The sequence below is a fragment of the Nannobrachium achirus genome, assembly GCF_963921795.1.
Source record: "Nannobrachium achirus genome assembly, chromosome: 15".
Classification (NCBI taxonomy): domain Eukaryota; kingdom Metazoa; phylum Chordata; class Actinopteri; order Myctophiformes; family Myctophidae; genus Nannobrachium; species Nannobrachium achirus.
This window is the reverse complement of record NC_137822.1, coordinates 11,804,187-11,827,044: the sequence shown is the minus strand read 5'-3', so window position 1 is coordinate 11,827,044 and position 22,858 is coordinate 11,804,187. Positions and strand designations below refer to the sequence as shown.

Genomic DNA, 22,858 nt, shown 5'->3' with positions numbered 1-22,858 from the left:
ACGTAACACCAAGACGATTCCACGTACCCAGAAAACGGAAGTCCCCAATACTCCCCATTATACAAACAAAAAAACATCCCATTAGCGAGGCCGTTTGTTTAATGCCGCAAAGGGGTTTGTATCCATTGCGGTGCCTCTGCCCACCCCCCCCCCCTTGCCCAAGCTGAAATGCATGGCTGTCAGAGCTTAACGTTGAGAAAGTTACACGACTCACCCGCTCAGGTGATGGCAAAAATACTAATCACCGTAATCGTAAAGCAAAGGTGTAAATCATATAAAACAATGGAGACAACAGACTGATCTGGAGGAGAGAGCACGCACCCAGCGCCCAGAGTTTCCCCAGCGGGAATCGAACCCAGGACCTTATAGCTGTGAGGCGACAGCAATACCGACTGCGCCACCGTGCCCCCTAGTCAGTAACTTCTAAAGCCTAAGTTCGGATTTGGAGTTACACATGAATAAATGAATAGCGACGATCTATCAAGACTCCCTGATATGTAACAGAAACAGAAATCTGTCTCCTTTTGGAAGAAAACAAACCACAAATAGCTCAGTCCTCAATGATTCCTCTATACCTCACTCCCTGTACGTCCTGAGCATACTTTCCTTTATTGTTATTATCATGATATTGTTACACGTTAATCATTGTACAATTACTTACACATAAAACAGCTGATCCTCGCTGCGTAAGCTCTATTATACTGTAGGGGAGATGAGAACACAACAAACCACAGCCAACACAAACACACACATGCAGACTCATATAAGAGAGATGGGATTGAATGTGGAAACTATTGATCTGTAACACTGTACTGCTATTGTAAAGAAAGAAAGAAAGAAAGAAAGAAAGAAAGAAAGAAAGAAGAGTGTGTGTGTGTGTGTGTGTGTGTGTGTGTGTGTGTGTGTGTGTGTGTGTGTGTGTGTGTGTGTGTGTGTGTGTGTGTGTGTGTGTGTGTGTGTGTGTACAGCATGTGAACAATACCGTAGATAAATGAATGCTGTATGAGGATACCGTAAATCGAAAGGTGGACAGAGTTGGTGCGACATTTCCTCCAACGCCACCTGCTGGTTCTTAGTTAACGATTATGTCTGGTGATGCCTAAAGTCAATTTAATTCAACAGTGGAGGAAATGGAAACAAATAAACCTACTCCCACTACTTTGAAAACCAATCCTGATAGCCTATACCGTCCCAATGTGGAGGACTGCGCTTAAGCCTTTGCATTAGTTCTACACTCAAGCTACACAAGACTAACAACAACCATACAGGTTTATTACATCCCCACACATACATCAATGAAACTATCAGGCACACTCCACAGTATCCCCGTTTGTTATTTCTCTGATTATTTCTTAATTAAATTCCTTCCGTTGGGCCTATTCTGCTGCCGTGTATCCCTTATTGTTACTGCCTCTGAGACTGCACTGAACAACTAGGCTAGAGTTTGAGGACACACACCAAAAATCGTCTTATTTCTGAACAGAAAGCTTATTCTACCTCTCCATGCTGCTTCTTTCTTGTTGCTGTGTAGGAATGAATGCAAGTAGGCTTGCCAGCAACACTGTACAGTAAGTAGGTTCATGATGCAAGGCTGTGTAATGTTTAGCAAATAGAAGTAGGTCATTCTAGTCTAAATCCGTACTACAGTACAGGAAGCCAGCGAAGAGAGACTGATTTTATACTTTGTCACACTTTGCCATTTTCGCTTGGCGAAGATGACAGATGTTGAAAATGTATTTAATTTTTTTCAGTTGAACGACTGCATCAGAAATAAAACAAATCTGTTTATCATCGATGTGTGGCACGGTCGTATGAGGACGAAGTGACGCTGTGAAATCCTGAGTATTCATTTACCTCAGAGTGTACAAATGCAACTGTATGTAATAATGTTTCTGCTGCACGATGTTACTTTGCAGAATCCTGGTTTCGGCGTTTTGAATAAATTCAATCTTTTACTGAAAAGAAGGTCATTGGAGCCGTCGCATAGCGGCTCACTGAATTGGTTCAATTCTTGGAAGGAACAAAGAAGCACAGATCAATTTTTCCAGGTCAGTGAAGGAGAGGAAAAAATAATTATGTTATTTTGAGAAATACGTCGTTTTGAATAATAGCTCGAGTAAAAGGAGGCTTGGACTGAACACGCCGTCCAGACACTGATGTAGTAGTAGGGATACAGAGAGAAGGCTGAGTCTGCTGAAGCTAAAAATGAACATTTGATACTTCGTCTGCATTGAGGAGAAATGAATGCAGAAGTACTTAAATACTCTGCAGTGCATGTGCATCTGGCTTGGCCGTGCACTCCAACAAACAGAACACCTTCAGGTTGGTCAAGGCACCCGTTCAGCACAGTGCAGAACTGAGAGGGTTAGTGTGTTCCTCAGCATAAGGTACGTAGTCCCAATGAAACTCCTCACTGAAAACAATGGGCTATATGCAGCCATTTGGGACAGAAGTTGGGGCTCTTCTCACGTTCACCTTCACAGGTGTTACCAATAATACTAATGAAGGCTCTGTTGTTCCATTCTGGTCAAAAAGAATATTGTGCAATGCAATGCTGATATTGTGCAATGTGCATGTTGGCTCACTGGAAACACACCAGTGTGTCTCAAAGTGTGGTCCAGGGATCCTCATGGTTCCTTAAGGGTTCCAAACGACCCCTCAAAAGGTGAGTGTACAAATAGACCCAAAGGGATCCGTAATGGACCCATAAGGGTCCATTTGAAATAAAACGTTTGAGAACCACTGTGCTACATGAAATGTAAGAGAGCCTTCATTCATTCATAGATAGAGCCTATCATTGGTAACATCTTTGAAGGAAGTGAGAAGAGACCCAACTTATCTCCAATATGGCTTCTGTGCATCTAGCCTATTGGCCTTGATGTTATGTGTATCACAGGAGATGCGTGGTTGTCTGCACCCTTCCTAGGTTGAACCAGTGGGGGTCAGCAGTGACAAATGACAGTAAGTGATGAAATATTTGTAGAGGATTTACTGTAGGATTCATTCATATTGATTAGAAGTCCCTTAGGGACTCAACCATATGGGGTTCAAGTGGTTAACTTGTGCATTGTGAACCCAATGCGCTGCATGTTCACTTCAACCTTTACTATTGTATTTAGGCCTCTAGGCTTGCCGTAGACAGATCTCCTGCTGAGCAACCCTAAACATGAACTCTAATGTGACCTAAAAGAGGACTGGGGCCCAATCAGAGCTGAAGTTGAACAGAGAGATAACTTTTTTCTTTTTCTGTTGGTCCACTTCTTGAAATGCATGGTTCGTTGTGTGTGCGTATGCGTGCGTGTGCGTGCGTGTGCGTGCGTGTGCGTGTGTGTGTGCGTGCGTGCGTGCGTGCGTGGCTGCGTGCGTGTTGGCTGTGTGCGTGTGTGTGTGTGTGTGTGTGTGTGTGTGTGAGTGTGTCTTTCCTGTTGTCCTCTGGAATGCAGATATTGGACTGTCTATTTGTGGAAATAGTGAATGGTACTGTAAGTAGTGAGGATCGTTTGTGTTTGGTTATTGATTTTGGCAAGCAGCGTTTCTAGTTCTGTTTGACCTGGATTGATTCAATTGGACTGTTTGGAGCTAAACAAATATGCCTTGGGGCTGCATATTTGAACTGTCTATGTGTATCATTCTGTGACAACAGGTAGCTTGTTGTCAAGCTACCTGGTAGAAACTACTATTCATGAAGGTGAAGCTGACCTGTCAAAAAGAAGGAAAAAAAAAAAGAAAAAAGACTGTCTAAACGGGGACTGTGCAGGGATAACACTCCTGCCCACCAACACAGAGATTGTGCCTCTGGCTTGGCCAGGTGCACCACCAACTAACACCATTTGCCTTCTTTTGCCTTCTTGTTCTCACTTCAAGGTCTTTGGAGAGCCTCCTCTTTCTTCTCTCCTTGGCTCAAGGAGAAAGAGGAGAGATATTTACGAATTGGAACGTCCTTCAAGATGGTGGAGCGCAAGTTAATTTCCAAGTTACAGCTGGAGGGAAGATGGAAAATAGTCACTTCACTTCACTAATGCAGTAGGTTTTACAATAGTTGATTGTGTGTTTGGTTCTGACTCGTAGACATGGCTCCCGCTGTTAAAAAAGGAGAATAAATATATCTGAATGAATCCATGGTTCTCTACACCCTCCTACATGACCTCTTACATGGCCTACATGGGATATCAATGACAGGGACTACACATAAGAGGAAAACAGACTACAATCGGAGAAAAAACAACAGGCGCGTCAGAGAAGACGTCTGACCAACGCAGAAGACCCCCTGCACACTTTAAATTGGAAATCACAACATTCCGTTCTGGAGACCATCATCAGATTATAGATATAACCCGATGAAGATCTCTGGTCCGAAACTGTGTGAAAAGAAAAATAAATACCACAAAACATCATAGGTTTCCGAATTTTACAGATTAAGGTCCATGCAATATTTAATGACGCTGTCCCCAAACATGGACAGAACGTCAGTACTTTTCTATCAGCTTTCAGTTTTTTCAGGGACAGTGCTATACCTGATGAGCCCTCTGGATGAGCCCTTTAAGTCAACAGATAATCCAGCAGAGTTTATTTACAATGAATACAAAATGTGTGTGTTTGGCAGGAGCTAGGGAAAATTTTAATCAACAAACACTGCAAATTCCTGTGCTGTAAAATCCACAGTGTTACAGGTACATTTTCACTCGGTTAAACTGGCACCTACTGTATGTTCTGTAAACCTCAAAACCTCTGCAATGTTGTTGAACATAAAGGTGGCTTCTCTGGACTGAGCAGACAGGCTATCTGACGGCCAGTCTGTTTCTCAGACAGCGAGGTGAGAAGGAACCGGTAGACAGGAGCAAGCTGTGTCTGGCATCGGTACACAAGTGAGACAACGACAGAAGAAGAAGACACAGAGAGGGGAAAATGACAGAAACCAGGACTTACAAATGTGTGGAGGTATTTTTGTCTCTCTCTCTCTCTCACACTCACACTCACACTCACTCACACTCACACACACACACACACACACACACACACACACACACACACACACACACACACACTCTTCATTTGGTGTACTGTACTGTAGACAGTGCCTAGCAAACGGTATTTTCCTAAAGGCCGACAAAACTGAAATATAATCATCTAAACCAGTGATTCTCTACCTTTTTAATTTCAAGGACCCACAGTTTGATATGCATTAAGGCCACTGACCCCAATGTATACGGCAAAAATCTAACACATGTACACATTTGGTGTCCCCAGGCCCCACGTTGACAACCATGTCTGTCCATCTATTTCTATATATCACATGTACTAAAAGGTTTGTGAAGTAGCCTGATTAAAATAGTTCTAGCCCCAATGTGTTACCCTTAGGCCAACATTTCCAATTGTACACGTACGCGTTCTCTATCTCAAAATCTATTGGGCAGAATGCCATGAATGTGCATGAGTGCATTCATGACGACCTTGCAGGCTTATGCAAAGGTTAAAATGTAATTTAGATAGCATATTATGTACAGATGCCAGATTAATTTGTTGACCTGGCATCCTATAGTGTGTACAGTTTCAATGTACACATTATTTATTTTTTCACATTATATTGTTTAGACTGTTGATCCTTGATTACTATTTCTTTGCATCTGATGTATGCATTACCTGGTGTTTACCTTGCTTATGGCAAACCGCCCTGGATTAAGAGCTCAGAAAAGGATACTGGCGAAGGGTTACTACTATACCTTTAGCAGAGACAGATAAGGAAAGTCAGGAGGTTCACTACGTTCTTACACCATGAGAGGCATCTGAACATATTTTCTATCAAATAGGAAGTGTAGGCTACTTATGCTGGATTTCAACTGCAGCTTCAGCACCACTCGACACGTCACCAAACCGCATCAAAATATCAGCCGTTTCCATTACTATAAAGTACCCCCTCGCCTTCCCTCCCAAATGGAATCGACGCCCTTTCTTCAATACGCTGTCTCTCTCCGTAAATACTACGGCAGACACTAACACATTATTATACTGTAGAAGTGGTGGATGACGTTTAGAGACACCACACGGGTCAACAATAGTGATGATTAACGTCAGGGTGAACATAGCCAAATAATAACTTAATAGCCAAACTAGCTCTGAGGAAGCAAGCTAGTATGTAGGCCAATTAGCTCTCCTGCACCTGTCCTGTCACCGTCCCCAAAGTAGACAAAAACAATCGTTGTCTACAACACTTGAGTTTCAAGAGTCAGTCTATAAAGTAACTATTTGCTTGATGATTCCCCTTTCTCTTCCAAGTATGTACACTTAACAAACATGCTCATCAGGAGCACGCACACGGACATGCATCGACGTTAAGCAACCCTTAATTCACATCTCAACAACGTTTACAAAAGCCGTAGGTGTCACACCAGCCTGCATTAACATTGGAACGAGCCTGGGTGCATATCAATGGTCTGCTAACTCCATAGGGCAGGTGTTAAGCAACGTGCGTGAGAAGTCATTAAAATAACGTCCCCCCCAAACACTAATTCACCAATACAACACTGCTGACACACATGGACACACATCCACAGTGTCCTCCACCGACCAGATTACAGCAGCAGCTCCCACTCCTCACGCTCCTGTGAAGTAGCTGGTTCAGGCTCATAATGTGTGTGTAAATCAGCATGGAGGCCAAACAGCATCTGTAAGCATCTCTAACCCTATCTTGGGGCTTACCTCTCTGTGACAGATGTTCCATGCTGCTGGGTTGATATGGACACATTATAGACCAGCTGGCGAAATCATTTCCCCTTCAGGAATAATCTATGCCTTTGATTTATTGACCGATTTAATGCCACAATGTCAAGTGTGGTATACATGTTAATATGGCCAATCACTGAGCGCGGTGCGGTGCTCCTGGAAGGAGCTAAGCTCCAACATCTGGCTTTGTCTGTATGTACGCCCTGGGTCACATTGGTCAAGTTTCATGGGGCGCCTAATGAAATTAACATATAAATAGCACCGCTCAACGCTGTTTCTAGAATGCATCTGATGTAAAAATCAACCTACGCTAACCACCCAACACTATACGGTTCTGAAATCTAACTCACTGTTTCCCAATGTTTAAGAAGTAGAGAGAATAGCAGATCTACAAGCTCACAACGCAGCATGAAGCAACGCATTGCGAGCTTGTAGATCTGCTGTTTTCACAAGCTTGGGTCCCGGCCAAACATCTAATCTCTCTTTTGGGTCTTGAGCTAAAATGCTTGGAAACCACTGATCTAACTGATGTACTGTAACTACCCACCTCTCTTTGGTTCCGGAAATCTGAAAGGTTTCAGGCATTTTCAATTATTCCCTGACAAAGCAACAGCATTCTGAATTTAAGGACAGTTCAGAATTAATATTTGTGATGTGGTGTAGCTGTACCTGAATAGCGCAGTCTCCACAATAATGGCATCTCTAGGCATCCGGGTGGCACAGGGGTAAAGTTTCTGCCCACCACCGTATTTATGACTAACTTATACAGGTAGGGTGCCTGTTCAGCTGAACCGAGTTGAACTGAGAAGGAACATGTAGTTACCAAGCCCCTAGCTCTGGTCCATCGCGTCTCCTCCCGGAGACGCTCTGACAGACCCATCGGGAAATGGCTAGACTCGAGATTGTCGGCCCCTCCGAGCGCTCAACATCAGTCAAAATAAACAAAACTGTTTCACTACTCACCAAACCAAAGGTAGTTTTGCGTTGTTGAAAGTCTATTCTCCGCGGTGGTGAACCCCTCAGCACCCCACCTACTCTGTAAAATACATTATTTTGGTCATGAAATAAAGTGCATCCAACTCGACCGCCGCTTATTTCCGGGTTGTGAACCATTGTATCTGCGGTGGCTGCTAGGTGGCCTGAGGTGTGTGCGTTTTATTTCATGACAAAAATAATGTATTTTACAGAGTAGGTGGGGTGCTGAGAGGTTTACCACCGCGGAGAATAGACTTTCAACAACGCAAAACTACCTTTGGTTTGGTGAGTAGTGAAGTAGTTTAGTTTATTTTGACTGATGTTGAGCGCTCGGAGGGGCCAACAATCTCGAGTCTAGCCATTTCCCGACGGGTCTGTCAGAGCGCGATGGACCAGAGCTACCAAGCCCCCAGACACCAGGGGGAGGGCTGAAGCCAAATTGACATGGTGGCCGCGAGGATTGAGAATTTGAGATACTGCAGCTTTTTTACAGATGGGGCCAAAAACATGAACGCGCATCTTGGCTCCTTTGAATTGACTGCGCGTTCATAGCGGAAGTGCTCGTTCACGACTTGGAGCCCCAGCACGTCCATGAACAAACAAACTCTATGACGCAGAACACATCACTTACTGTAGGCCCCACTACGTCACGTTTCACAACCGGAAGAAGGGGTTAAATTTGGCTTCATGCGCTGGGTGAGCAACTCAATACAAGTGGACGGGCGGGGATATCTGGTGCCCTCTCTATATTTATTATAACTCTGTGGTTGTCACCAATGAACTATGGAGCGGTCGTCCAGGACCTTTCATTTGCATTCTTACCTCCAGGACAGGTGCCTTTTACTCCATTTGTTCTGAGGAGTCACACTTCGCCTTCTGCGACCTCTCGTGGCCTCGGTCTCGGACACATCAGGCAGGGAACACCTGGGAGTCTTCATGAGACCCAGCGTAGCTTGGTCTGGAAGAGAAGGGAAATGAACAGAACAGAACAGAACAGATGTTTCACTTTCAGCAATGCTCCGCACGATATGAATAAACAAACAAACAGATGGAAATTCTTCAAGTCAGTTAACTCACAAATACGGAATATGTTGAGCAGGGAATGTACAATTGGGAGTCACATACATACACCCACTGAGCCGTAGTGCCACACTGTTGCATCTCTCGTGTAGTTAGTTAGACAATCAGAGACCTCCGCCTACTGATACATCTGGTGACTTATAAATTCAACATATGGGCTAAAACTGAGCTGGAAAAACTAAAAATAAGGCTTCAGGGTGATCCTTCATATTGGGATGCTGATATTATTTTCAAAGCAGCGAGCGTAGGTTTGTACATCATTAACTTCTTGTTTATGCCCCAAAATGACAAATATACAGGTTTTGTAGCTATTTGTAGCAATTGTAGAAATATTAGACCTTCATGTATACTTTCTTTTACTTAAGACCATTTTTCAAATATATACAGTATATATATATTTTAACATTTTGGACAAAATAGACAATTTTACTTTGAGGTGCCCAGATGTCCGAGGTGCCCACCTGACCTGTTTACCCACCAGACATAAATCAGTAGCCGGAGATCTCTGAGTGTCTGGCTATGCGAGAGCCCTAGCCCTGCATGTGTGTGCACTCACTCACTCCCCCCATCCCCCACTAGCACACTGTGACATACCCAAGATGCCGGTCTCCTGCAGCCCTCCGAACCTCTGCATGGCTTTGATGGCCGTGGACAGAGCCTCCTTGGTCTGGAGCTGGCCATTCACTGGGTCAGGTGGGGGGAGGTAGCCAAACTTGCTCAGCCAATCCTGGAGGAGACAGAACAGTTGACACGGAGAGTGTTTAACTGTCATTCCGACACTCCTTTCAAGGGTCTCAAGTATTCCAAGGCCCCCCGGAGGAATGGCACCTGCTGGTGTTCAGACTCAGAGTCTTTGTGGATCTATTACTGTTCCTGTTCTTTAAATTTAGGCCTAGAATTATTGAATGCTTTAACCAGTGAAAAATAGCAGATATAAGCTCGCGAGCTTGTAGATCTGCTATTTTTGGAAAAAGTCGTGAAAATGTGTGCAAATCTTTGAATATATGTATTTTCAAAGCGAACGTTTGTTTTTGGGGGGGGGGGGGGGGGGCCTGGCTGGAACTAAATATTTTGAGATGGGGGTCCGTGGCCAAATAAATATCATTTTGGGGCTCCTTCACATGAAAAGGTTTGAGAACCACTGACATAGTAGTCTCTCAAGAACAGACTAACTGAGCTCCAGTTAAGTGAAAAGGACCTTTTCTTTGACGATGGCTAGCCAGATTGCTGACATAGAAACATAGGTTTTTCAAAAAACCTTAGAAGGATTCAAAAGACACTTACAGAATCGGGTCAAAATTCTAATTTTCACGATTTTTCAAAAATAGCAGATCTACAAGCTTGCAGCGCGCTGTGAGCTTGTGTATCTGCTATTTTTCAATAGTTAAAGCATAAAATAATGATACACAATAATGTGTACCCGTTCTGAATGGGTTAAGTCAGTGGTTTTCAAAGTGGGGGCCGCCAGGGGGTGAAATTGGACAGGAGGGGGAAATGAAAAACTAAATGAACAAATAAACAAACAAACAAGTACATTTTTTAGATCATACACACACATACAGTATATCATTTGATATTAAACATTCAATTCAAAAGTCAAATATAGCAATAATTTGGGGCAGTCAGACGCTATGGCTATTTGTCATATGTGTGGAAAAGTTAGGGAAATCCTACTGTGAGTAATGTTGAATTACTAGCCTATTGGAGCCCGGGTCACTTTGCCTGGGCACAGAGACAAACTAGAAGCAGTGCTCTTCCGAGCACAGGTCTCCACCAGGCCACACAAATCAGCCTGTTATAGCGCCACCATGAGGCTGATGTAAAAAATGTGGGGCAGAGGTTCTGAATTAGCATCCAGGGAGTGTGTGTGCTCAGTTTGGCAGCGATCGGGCCAACGGCGCCGGAGATTAGCTGGTAACAACCAGGCCACACAAATCGGCCTGTTATAGCGCCACCATGAGGCTGATTTGAAAAATGTGGGGCAGAGGTTCTAGATTGGCATCCAGGGAGTGTGTGTGCTCAGTTTGGCAGCGATCGGGCCAACGGTGACTGAGATTAGCTGCTCACAAACTGCGAGGACGCACGGACGGACGCACGCACGCACGCACGCACGGACGCACGGACGGACGGACTGACGGAGGGGAAAACATACTCTCCCCTCAGCCTTCGGCTGGTGGAGACAATAATATTACAGAACAAGATACATTATTACGACATCAACGACTGTCGTCATGTTTTTGGCAGAACATGTTTGACTCTGGAACTGCCCACTAGTGGACATATTGGACAATGCCCATCCACAGGGCACGAGGATGCTGACCATGAATGCTTTGTTGAATATGACAATAATGTGAATCATATTATGTTATGACCGCCACAGTCACCAGATCTCAAATGAACACATAGGGCCCTATTAGCTTACAACGTGTCGATGTAGATCAGCTATTTGAACAATTTAAAAATGTTTGTCAAAATAGGGCAATAAGGCATGGATGACAATATACCGTAGCTGATAGTTTCCACACCACCATCAAAACACCAAATGGCGTATGAAGAATGTCTTGGTGTTCCAATCCATCCCATAAATAGAGTTCCGGAGCTATGTTGTGAAGCATTGAAACTGTTCCCGGTTGCTTGTGGTGAAAAAACACCTTACTAGGACACTTTATATTGGTTTTTTTCATTTAATTTGTCACCCATCTTTATGTGTGTCTGCTACAGTGCTATAACAGTATCTTTGTTCTGCTCTGCAGGACTCTGGCTGTCTAGAGGATATGTGTAATCTCATCTCACCAACCATCAGCGCCAAATATCTTGTGCACACTGCCAGTAGGCCACAGAAGTACCTCCATTATATTTTAACACACATTTTCGATCTTCTGATCTGACCAAAATCTTGCCCTTATTTGGAGTCATAACAGATACCGTATGTCAACTGACATCATAGATGACTATGGCTATTTATTATGTCCACGAATTAAATACAGAGGGCTTCCAACGTAAAAAAAAAGACCATAAAAGGTCTTATTTGGGATGTTCCTTTTAGGCAGGGAGTTTAACTGTACTTTCAATTGTATTGACTATACTTGTACTGTTCTCCATTTTCGTCTAATAAAATAATCAATCAATCAATCAATAAAGACTGATGCCACATGGCTGGTCCGGGATCCACAAAGGAGTTGATTGGATTATTTCCCTCTTTTTCTCTTCTCTCCCCCCCTCCGTTCCATTTGTTCATTTTCCCTCTCTTCCATTATCAAACTGACTGCATCTCTTGTTTGCATGCTCGCTCTCTCTCTCTCTCTCTCTCTCTCTCTCTCTCTCTCTCTCTACCTTTGTCGTCCCCCTCTTACTGATTACCGACTGAGCCTTCCCTCCTCCTAGATCAGATGGCCATTCAGATGTGATTGATTTTAAATGGGTTTCTGATCGCCACTGAGAACGGAGTGACTCGGGTCGATGGGAAGGATCCCCTCCTCTATGAACAACAGTGGAGAATTCCATTAGCTAAATAACTTTGCTCTTACAAAGGACTCCATTCACTGATATGGGCTTGTCCATCCGTAGCCGGGATGGCCCTGCTTGGGGGTTGTTGGGGTGTGACGGAAAAAAGTTCAAGAAGGAATTGGAATTAACCTAAAAGTTTAATCAAAATGGATGAGGTAACAAATCAATCTCCTGAGAAAAGCCTTTTGAAATGCGACATCGACGGATGGCTCACAGGCAATCTGTAGGGAAGTTAGATTGAAGTTAAATTGAAACATATAAAAAGTTTGTGGATAGTTTTAAAGTGAGTCATAAAAAAAAGGTTTATAATCAGGAGGGTGAGATAAGTAAAAACAATTAAATAAAAAGTGATAATTGTCTGATAATTGTCTCTGTCTGTGTCCTTGCATTCATGTGCACGTCCGTCCGTCCGTCCGTCCGTCCGTCCGTCCGTCCGTCCGTCCGTCTGTCTGTGGACAGCTAAACTCTGCACTGTTTTGGCCTTCAAAGTTTACGGGAGGGGCCCATTTTGCACAAAATGGCACAAACTGGACCAATCAGCAAGGAAGCACCTGCACCCAAGCAGATTTTTGGAGCGGTGAAAGCGCTCCCAATAGACAGGTATGTCTGTGGCTGGCTGGCTATGTGGCTGGCTGGCTGGCTGGCTGGCTGGCTGGGTATGTCTGTAGCCTGGCAATACCTTGAGTGGCCACACAAGTTAAAGGAGGGAGCGCTGTTGTGCAGGCACAAACACACACACACACACACACACACACACACACACACACACACACGCACACACACACACACACACACACACACACACACACACACACACAGATTCACCGCTCCACTTCGAACCGAGGTTTGATTTTTGCTTCTATTCCTACAGATTCTGTCATGTAATCAAGACGTATCTGTCAGATTTCTCATATTCTATTCCATTTGGCTGTGATTACCTACCAAACGTGGCCTAATTGTTGTCACAACACATTCACAGTAGGCCAAGGAAGAACCTCCACCTCAAATCGTTCACATCGGCCTCATGGTGGCGCTACAACAGCCCAGTACACTTTATGGGTCATACAATTCTACAATTCAATGTTTTTTCCCCCCTGGATTCCAACAGATTTTGTCCAAAACATATAATCGGCACACAGATCGGCACAGATCGGCACGCAGATATACAAGCTCACAGCACGGCACGAGTGCCGCGCTGCGAGCTTGTAGATCTGCTATTTTTGAAAAGTCATGAAAATGTGGCCAAATCTCTGAATATATGTATTTTTTAAGCGAACATTCGTAACTAAAATTCTGCTTCTAGGGGGTCCCTGGAACTAAATATTTTGAGATTGGGTTCCATGGCCAAATACATATAATTTTTGGTATGAGCACCACTGACATAGAAACATTTTTCAAAAAAGGATTTGAAATATTCAAAGACTTTCACGATTTAAAAAAAAGAAATAGCAGATCTACAAGCTCGCAGCACGGCACTCAGTGTCGCGCTGTGAGCTTGTATAATCTGCTATTCTTCAATAGTTAAAGTACCCAGGGCCCAGAATTTGGTGCGACACCACTGTGTAGTCGTCCCTGCCCTGAGCAACATGAACCACACAAAAGCATAGGGAAGTACAGCCCACTAACGGGTCCTTGAAATCTGAACAACCTCACCTGCCTTCTTTCAATTAGACGGCTTGGGTAATGACTTTTATCAGACTCTAATCCGGCACAGGGACAGGCAGCGCTAACAAGGTGTAACACAGTGTAATGAAGTGTGGAGTAGGGATCTGGGAAGTGAGACTACATAAACGATAAACGTCAGGTTCTGGTTTCCGCCCCTCACAGTAGAAGAGCAAGGGTGCCTTTCCGCCCTTGCCCTTACTCACTCATTCTTTTTTGCAATGTTCAACAGACATAAATGAGAAACCCTGATAGCACCTCAATAGTCCAGAATGCATTTTAAACACCAGACGTGTTGCACTGAGTTAAGGAAACAGGAAAGGCATTCTGGGAAAACAAAAATGTTACAAATCACTAGTGCATACAGTAGGTAGTTTATTACTATTTACATGAAATGCATTGTTATTTTTAGTCATGGTCTGATGATAACTATCAATGCAAGAATTTCATGTGTAATTGTGTATGGTCTTGTCAGATGTTCAAGGTTAATGTTTCAAGGTTCAATGGTTTAGTGGCGCAGAATTACTTTATAAAGAAGAATGATCAAATGAGCATCCTGCGCGTACTGTAATTGAGTGGTGTGTACGCATGTGCGTCTGTGCACACAAGTGTGTCTTATGTCTGGGACCCTTATTGACAAAGGGTTTTCTTTGCCTAATACTGTTTTGTCAACTTCACAAAAGCACATTATTATATTCTCTCCTTGTTTTATTTTTTATCTCTCTCTGATCATAAATTCCTCCGCTTGTCAGTGCATTCCTCTGACCCCTCTTGCCATCTCTTTCCTGTTTCATTACATCATGCTCTCTTTCTCTCTGATCCAGAGGCACTCTTTGTTGCTCCTGAATTATTTCTAGAAGAATATTCCACCTCATACAAAGCCAGTTCTGACATGGGACTTCAACTCTTGCAGGTATACATGAAAAAGAATGCATATCATGACGTTTAAAGGTGTAATATGGCAGTCCCTTCTTCACTCATAGAAGTTAGTTCTACCACCAGCGCACTGAACCATTATGTGGTGTCCTACAGATAGCTTGCTGTATTGCCTCTCAACATAACGTGCATGCACACATATCTTTTTATTTTTGCTACAAAGACATACAGTAAATGAAACTCAAACTGAATCAGAGAGAGGCTCAGAGAAATAGGAAGAGTGAAACCTCATTTATACTTGTGTCATTTGTACAATGTGTCGTGGTGAGAAAAGTGTTGACAAGTGTCGACATGTCCACTAGTTCATTGTGTGACACGCTGCACGACACCTTGTCGTCGAAACATAAATCATGCTTGAGATGGACAGACACAAACACAGACAGAAGATGATCTTTGTTTTATTCCTCTGTTCAATGATCTGTGACCGGCTCTTCTGGGCCTTATGGTTGTTTCTCCTCTGTCAGGTTTATATGCCGTTATAAGCACTATATGTTGGAGAGGAAAAACCTAAATGCCCCTTTCCACTGCACCGTAGAGCAGTTCTGTGTATGGTTAACTGTTCCATTTACATTCCCACCAGTGTTGGCAGGCAGTCAGTACTACATTACAGTAATACATTTACTTTTACTTTTAGTGGTAATAAAGCAATATAATAATGTACTAATATGAGTTCAATAGAAGAGAAGAGAAAGGAAGAGAGAGAGAGAGAGAGAGAGAGAGAGAGAGAGAGAGAGAGAGAGAGAGAGAGAGAGAGCTGCTTACGGTTCTACATATTATGCAAAAACTACCGGGAATATATTTTACATACATAATTACAATATGCCCTTTTACTGTGACATACAGCATACGTACAAGGTTAGGTCTAGTTTAGGCAGCCAGGTCAGTCCCTTTGTCTTTGATGCCACTTTTTTTCTTTTAAGATTTGTTTTTGGGCTTTTTGCCTTTATTGGATAGGACAGTAGACTGACAGGAAATGGGGGAGAGACAGGGAGTGACATGCGGCAAAGGTCGGCCGGATCGGGAATCGAACCGCCGACGCCGTCAGGCATTGATGCCGAAATGGCAATGCCTATATGGTATGCACCTGGTCCTCTAGGCCACCAGGCGCCCCTTTGATGCCACCTTTGTTAGTGACTGATATCTTGTTACCTCTGCCTCCCATGTCCACCTATTGCTGGTCCATACTCTGTGCACACCTGACCAGCGCAGGTGCAGAATGCCAGCTCAGATAATCATCTTTCTACTGTCATTATACTGTCTTTATTATTTTGATACTCTTCACTTGTTCTCTGTCCTTGTCTATGTATCTTTGTTACATCCTTACTGCAGTGTGACTGAATGTCCCTCTGGATTAATAAAGGTCTATCCTAAGCCAAACAACGCAGAATCCTTTCTGCTTTTCGCCTTGCTCAATAGTTTCATTTCAAGCCTCCCTACCCTCCAAAAAACCCAAGCGCATCACAACCCGACACTCCAATTATCTGAACGCCTCGCGATTCACCAAACAGCAACTCCTCTCCTTACTCGGCCACCTCAATTATGTCATGCATATCATATCCCAAGGAGGTTCCTTCATCTCAAATCTAATTTCTGCTCTGAATTCACCACCTTCAACTACATATTCAACCTCAAGACACCCTCATTTTCGTGGTTAAACAATGGAAAACAGTCCAATTCAGAATAACTCCTGTTTTCCATTTCAGCCCAAAACTCTCCTATCAGCCCCTATGAACCCCTAATCAACCATATCAATAGTATCCACTCCAGACATTCACAACAAGCCCCTATTTATCACAGAAAACAGAGAAATCACCACCTGTAGTTGTTTTTTGTGCATCTAAAAGTTTTAATTAATTTCAAGTTGTTTTTTGTGCATCTAAAAGTTTTAATTAATTTCAAATTGCCACTAGATCACATCAAGATAAGCCTACCAGATTATATGGTCCAACCTGTAGGCCGCTGGTCCATCCAAGCATACCACTCAATCACCAACAATCTTATTATTTCATTAAACCCTTTCACAAGGTTGATTGCAGGCCATTCAGGTAAGGTAAATAGCTTGTTCTCTGATCGTTTGATCAAGCTCTAATGAGACATTGCAGTTTGGAGTGCAAATGAAGCTTGCACCAAAAGTAATGTGGCGAAACAGGCATGCTAGATTTAACAATAATTTGACAAAAATTATATATTTTCAACTGTAAAAGAAAAGGAAAAAAGAAAAGCGGCATGGAGACCTTTCAATTGAGTTATACTGTGTATGTGGGTTGAGACTAATGTCTCTTTTCTCTCTCCCCATCTCATCGATATAGTCAAATGCACAAGAATTCTTTCCTGGGGCTACTCTTGTCATTCGGAATCCCAGGTTTAATAAGCAAAACAAAAGAGGGAAAAAAAAGAACAGTTGTTATGGTCTGGTGGCAGGCACGTGCACAGATAGACATCAAAGGGGGCTTGAGCCCCTGCCCTTTTATCAGTCTGTAAAAAGTGCCCTCTCCAGACCATGAATGCAGTTTCCAGTTTCCACTATGGTGAAAGAAATGCAAATTGATTGATTGATTGAAGACTTTATTAGAAGTTTGCATAGGAAAAGGTACAGTTTCATGACGGTACAGTTCACTGGTACAAGGTCTACTAAAAGGAGATCCATGAAAAGACTAAGCTTATTTCCACTGGAAACCATTGAAGTATCTCATATAACATTGAATGACAGACAAATAGAACACAGTACTATGCAGTAGATATGTAAAGAAAAACAAAAAAAAAGACAGTAAGTCTAAAACAAACAGTATACAAAGAAGGGGCAGGGGAGGGTAGGGTTGGGCTAGGTTCATTTTTTACCAGTTGCGAACGGCTGCTGCCTGTAAGTGGTTTCTCAGGGCAATCTTAAAGGATGCTAGCGATCCACACTCCTTTATGGCCTTCGGTAAGGCTTTCCACATTTTGGTGGTATAGCAGAAAAAAGAGTTTGACCCTTTGTTGGTTTTGACTCTGGGTTGAAAGTGATCTGTGGCGCTGCCTCTGGTGTTGTAATTATGGACATCCTTAATGTTTACAAAGTATTTTGAAAGGTACTTGGGCATCATAGTGGTGTAGTGTATCTTGTACACCAGGCCCATTGCAAGTTGCTGTACTCTGTCATCTACTCTGAGCCACCCCACTCTTAACTGGTGAGTAGCGGTGAGGTGAGTCTGATAGGGAAGGATAAGCAGGACCCTAATTAGTTTATTTTGGGCTGTTTGGAGTTTAGTTTTCCCCCTTTCCATGCCATACCTGAAGGCAGCATTCAAGAGAAGTGCCTTGTTGTGACACGTGAGCTTGGAGGTCTGATATTTTCAATATTTTCACCAAAAGGCCCTTTTAGAAATCTCAGACCCTGCCTCTCTAACATTCTCTGCACGTCCATGTCTGGTGGTGCCTTGTATAAATCTCACCCTACAGTACATGTCATTACTTTTCACAAGTGGAAACCTAAAGAAATTGGTAATATGCTGTTGTTGCATGACTAAAACTACACTAACGTCGCTAGTTTGGTGAAGGGAGGGAAGTTCTACCGCTAGTGGAAACACAAATGATAACCGCTCACACAAGCCTGGATCAAAGGCCTTGTTTGACCTCGATCATGCATGGAGTCTATGAGGCTAGGCAAAGAAGTTCTTAAGTAGGGATGCGGTATCGGTACTCGTGGTATCGGTACTCGCCCCGATACCGGCCTATTTTGCGGTATCGGTACTCGTCCGATACTGCTCACAAAGCGCCCGAGTACCCTGTGTGTTCCGTCACTTCGCCTTTCTCTCTCTCTCTTAAAGTATCAAAAGTAAAAATACAAAATGTTTGAGCATAGCAGATCTAGAAGATCATGCACAGTACAGGAATTTCCATGGGCTAAACCTGAAAAAAAAGTGAAATGTGTGGCAGTTGTGCCATGTTCTGGGGAAGCAATGCAATTTAATGAATATACAGCCAGAAAGTGAGGAACATCTGATAAAAAAAAGAAAGAAAAAAAAACGTAATTTAAAGACATTTTGTATTATTAATTGTACTCGTATGTCGTATCGGTACTCGGTATCGGCGAGTACTCAAAATGAAGTACTCGTACTTGTACTCGGTCAGCAAAAAAGTGGTATCGGGACATCACTATTCTTAAGTACACCATATTTATGCAGCTCGATTTGTCCTGAAGCAGGTTTTTCGATTCCTTTTGGAACTGGTTTTGAATAAAGCTGACATTGGCACTGACCTCGCATGCATTCATTCCCCTTTAGGCCCTGATGTTGAAAATGGTTTTCTTAAGTAAAAGTGTTACTTGAATAAACAGCAACTGCGAGCACAGAGTAGTGGCTTTTGAATGACAGTTTGATTCCCTCTCTCTAAATTGCTTTTAGTAATTAATCACTAACTGATTGCTGCAATTAAAATAAAAGATTAAAACATTAACGTTATTAGCTACACAGTAAAAATCCAATCAGAGTCAAACTAACACTCACAGGATGTTCCAGAGCATTTTAACCACATGAAACCTAATAGCGTCCCTATTTTTGGCATGGAATAATAGAAGAACATTTGGCCAAAATGGGCCAACATTCGTCCAAAATAGTTGATCTACAGATTCTACAAGTTCACAATGCATTGATTGTGCTGTGACACGCCGCAAGGGATTTCGTGTATAGGGAAAAAAGGAAGGGACCTAGTAGAGACCCCTAGGCCAAGCGGACTCCGGTCAACCAAGTATATACGGTGGGTTTTAGTGGTTAATATTTACCCACAGGAACCGCTGTTGGGTTGCTGATTTATCTACTCTAAACCCCCTCCTCTCAGCCTTTAATCATTTTGCGGCAACACAGAGAAAGGCCAAAACAGACAGAATATTCTCTGCAAATATGGGCTGTATCATAAATATTGTTTTTATCTGCAGACTACGATAACCATCAACAATTACCTGCACTGTAGTGTTCTTTTCTTCCCTAATAGAACAAGGACAGGATGCTGTGAAAATAGAGCAAAAAGGGACCAGCAGTGGAACGTGAGCTGTTTTTAGGCACAAGTGAAAAAAGCTAAGAATACCCATCTCCAAGGAACCCATGAGACTAGAACCATTCCCTCATTACTTCCAGGACAAAGTTCAACATGTGATGGAATTTGACAGAGTATAGACAACATGCCTGGCCACGCCCCCTACTTCCGACCGGAAGCCCTTTTTTGGGCTTGATCGTAGCGCGATTTCCTGTTTACGTTCATCTGATCTGATTCTCCTCTTAACTAATGAGACGGGATTGTTTTACTTTGTAATTTTACTTTGTAACTTATGTTAACAATGTCACTTAATGGCAACACTCATCCACTCTGCTGATAAATAAATGAGTTGTGACGATACACACCCGTTCTGCCGTCATTCAATGTTATGAGTTGGAGGAAAAAAAAAGAGATCTCAATTGAAACAATGCCATAGGCTTTCTTGGGCGTATGCTTTTAGTTGACCTTGTACTAGTGTACTGTCATGAAACTACCTTTTTTCATATGCAAACTTCTTAAAAAATAACGCTATTTAAATTGTTTCAAAAGCTTTATACCCTGTATATATATATAAAATGTCACAATGCGACATAGCTTTTTACACAATGCTGTACTCCCTCCAACTGCATGTCATATTATATGTTCGCCATTTTAAACTGTTTTTATTTTATTTGACACTTGCTTTGGCAATATAAACATGTCTTCTCATGCCAATAAAGCTCCTTTGAATTGAATTGATATAGGCCTACAAATAAACAGATTTGTGTATTTGAAAGCAAGCATTGAACCTAATCAGTATTTCATGGAAGCGAATGTTGTATGATTCTAGCTAGCAAACCTTTTCCCTTCAGAACGCTGGTTGATCATGTCAAACGTCATCTTCTCCATTCTCCACTCTTCTGGGATGTCACCATGAAGTCACAGTTGGCTTGTGTTGTGTGATATGCATTAATGTTTTTACAAATAGGCCTGTCAACAACTCAACCCACTCCAGAATAGATATAATACACATTAGCCCACCTATTATGTGCATCCTATGCTGTGTTCATTTCACTATATCACTGTAAATCATCGATTTAATCCTAATCAAGGCAATATAAATATCCATTCATATTTAATGCTCATTTAATCATTAAATCCTAAACTGTCACGTCAAAACAATGAATACATTTGGCTTTAATAGATACAAAAACAAACTGGATTAATTGAAAATGACAAGTGTTTAAAAGCATTCCTTCAAAGCATCATTGGGAACATTCCTTATCTCAATAACACAATATACAGTACAACATTTGAAACCCTCAACAGTTAAAAAAAAGGCATGGACAAGTCAAAGAAAAGTGTGTATAAATATTTTATTGCAATAAATATGATGAGGAGATCTCGACCCTCACATCTGGCTTCATTGGTCCTGCATGGACGTACAGTACAGGTCTGAAAGACAGAAAACAATTGCATTCACAGATACAACACAACAGCGAAGAGCTTTTATTTCAATTATAATCAATGTTGTGTTGTCACAAGTGAAAATAACTTTTACTTAGTTGTAACAAGAGTAGTAGTCACCATACAGTAAAAGATCGTAGCTAACAATGCTAATTAGCTAGCATGAGAGTTTTACCTTGTTGTTGTTGTTGTTGTTGTTGTTGTTGTTGTGAGTCGTGCTGCTTCTCTGGGGAGTTTGCTGAGTTTAGGATATGTTAAGGATGTCATCAATACTATTAACTGGTGTAGATAGAATAAAAACATCGAAGATAGCGGTGGCTTGCATATCAAGAGACCATGACCGCACCGCACCATCTAGCTGACAGCTGGAAAAAAAAAACTCCGTTGGTTTAACCCTTTCAGTTCATTGTCATAATCTTTTACTGCAGCGCTGGGCAGTGTTGCCAAAATTTGTGAGAGAAATAAGCGAAACAAGCCAACTCTTGCAATATAAATAAGCAAAAAAACAAGATAGTTTAGGTAAATAAATTGACTTGGCAACACGTTTATATGCATGCCTGACAGAGAGAACCCGGAAGTTCCCTTTCGACTTGGGGGCGGGGCCTCCCTCCTGCAATCGGCCAGGAATGTTGTCTATAGGGAGAGTGGACATTGGAGGAGAATGATGTAATGATAGACAGGGGGGACACATAACATGAGGAAAGTGTTGATGAATAAACAAACAGACATAGTATAGTATAGTATAGTATAGTATAGTATAGTATAGTACAGTATAGTATAGTATAGTATAGTATAGTATAGTATAGTATAGTATAGTATAGTAGTATAGTATAGTATAGTATAGTATAGTATAGTATAGTATAGTATAGTATAGTATAGCAGGGGTTCCCAAACTTTTTTGTCTCAGGGCACCCCGTGGATATTTTATTTTAATCCGAGGCACCCCTACATTATAATTTTCACTCCCAGCACCTCATATTTATTGCATATCGTTGTTGTCGGGTGGAACCCTTGTATGTTCAAAACCATTCATTTTATATTTATCATCTATAAAATGTACTAAACTAGTGAAAACAGCAGATCTACATACAAGCACACAACGCCTCGCGATGCGAGACTGAAAATAACTGTGTACTTCAAGTTTAAAATGATACTAAATATTTTTTCAAGTGTCCAAATAAATTCCAAATATTATCAAATGATCTCACGGCACCCCTGGACTGCCGTCGCGGCACCCCAGGGTGCCCCGTCACCCACTTTGAAAACCCCTGTAGTATAGTATATAGATAGTCTTAGGGGTAATTCTTTAAAGATAAAAATTATTAGATAGGACAGTAGACTGATAGGAAATGGGGGGAGAGATGGGGAGCGACACGTGGTCCGGGTTGGGAATCGAACAAGCGACGCCGCCAGGCATCCATGCCTATGTGGCAATGCCTAAGTTGTATGCGCCTGGACCAGTAGTTCCATCTGTGATGTATCTCTGCGTGAAAATAGCAGATCTACAAGTTCCCAACGCATT

At 42.3% G+C, this 22,858-nt stretch overlaps 1 protein-coding gene across 1 annotated transcript in view; it reads right to left on the bottom strand.

The window, feature by feature from the left end:
* mmp17a (matrix metallopeptidase 17a) overlaps positions 1-22,858 on the bottom strand; it is a gene marked incomplete at its 3' end in the record, with an annotated part of 110,968 nt that overhangs the window by 37,866 nt on the left and 50,244 nt on the right. Inside the window, exons 2-3 of the mRNA XM_080743008.1 lie at positions 9,370-9,502; positions 8,518-8,653 (exon numbers count right to left, since the gene is read on the bottom strand). Coding sequence (XP_080599134.1) covers positions 8,518-8,653; positions 9,370-9,502 — 269 coding nt within the window. The remainder of the gene's footprint in view (positions 1-8,517; positions 8,654-9,369; positions 9,503-22,858) is intronic.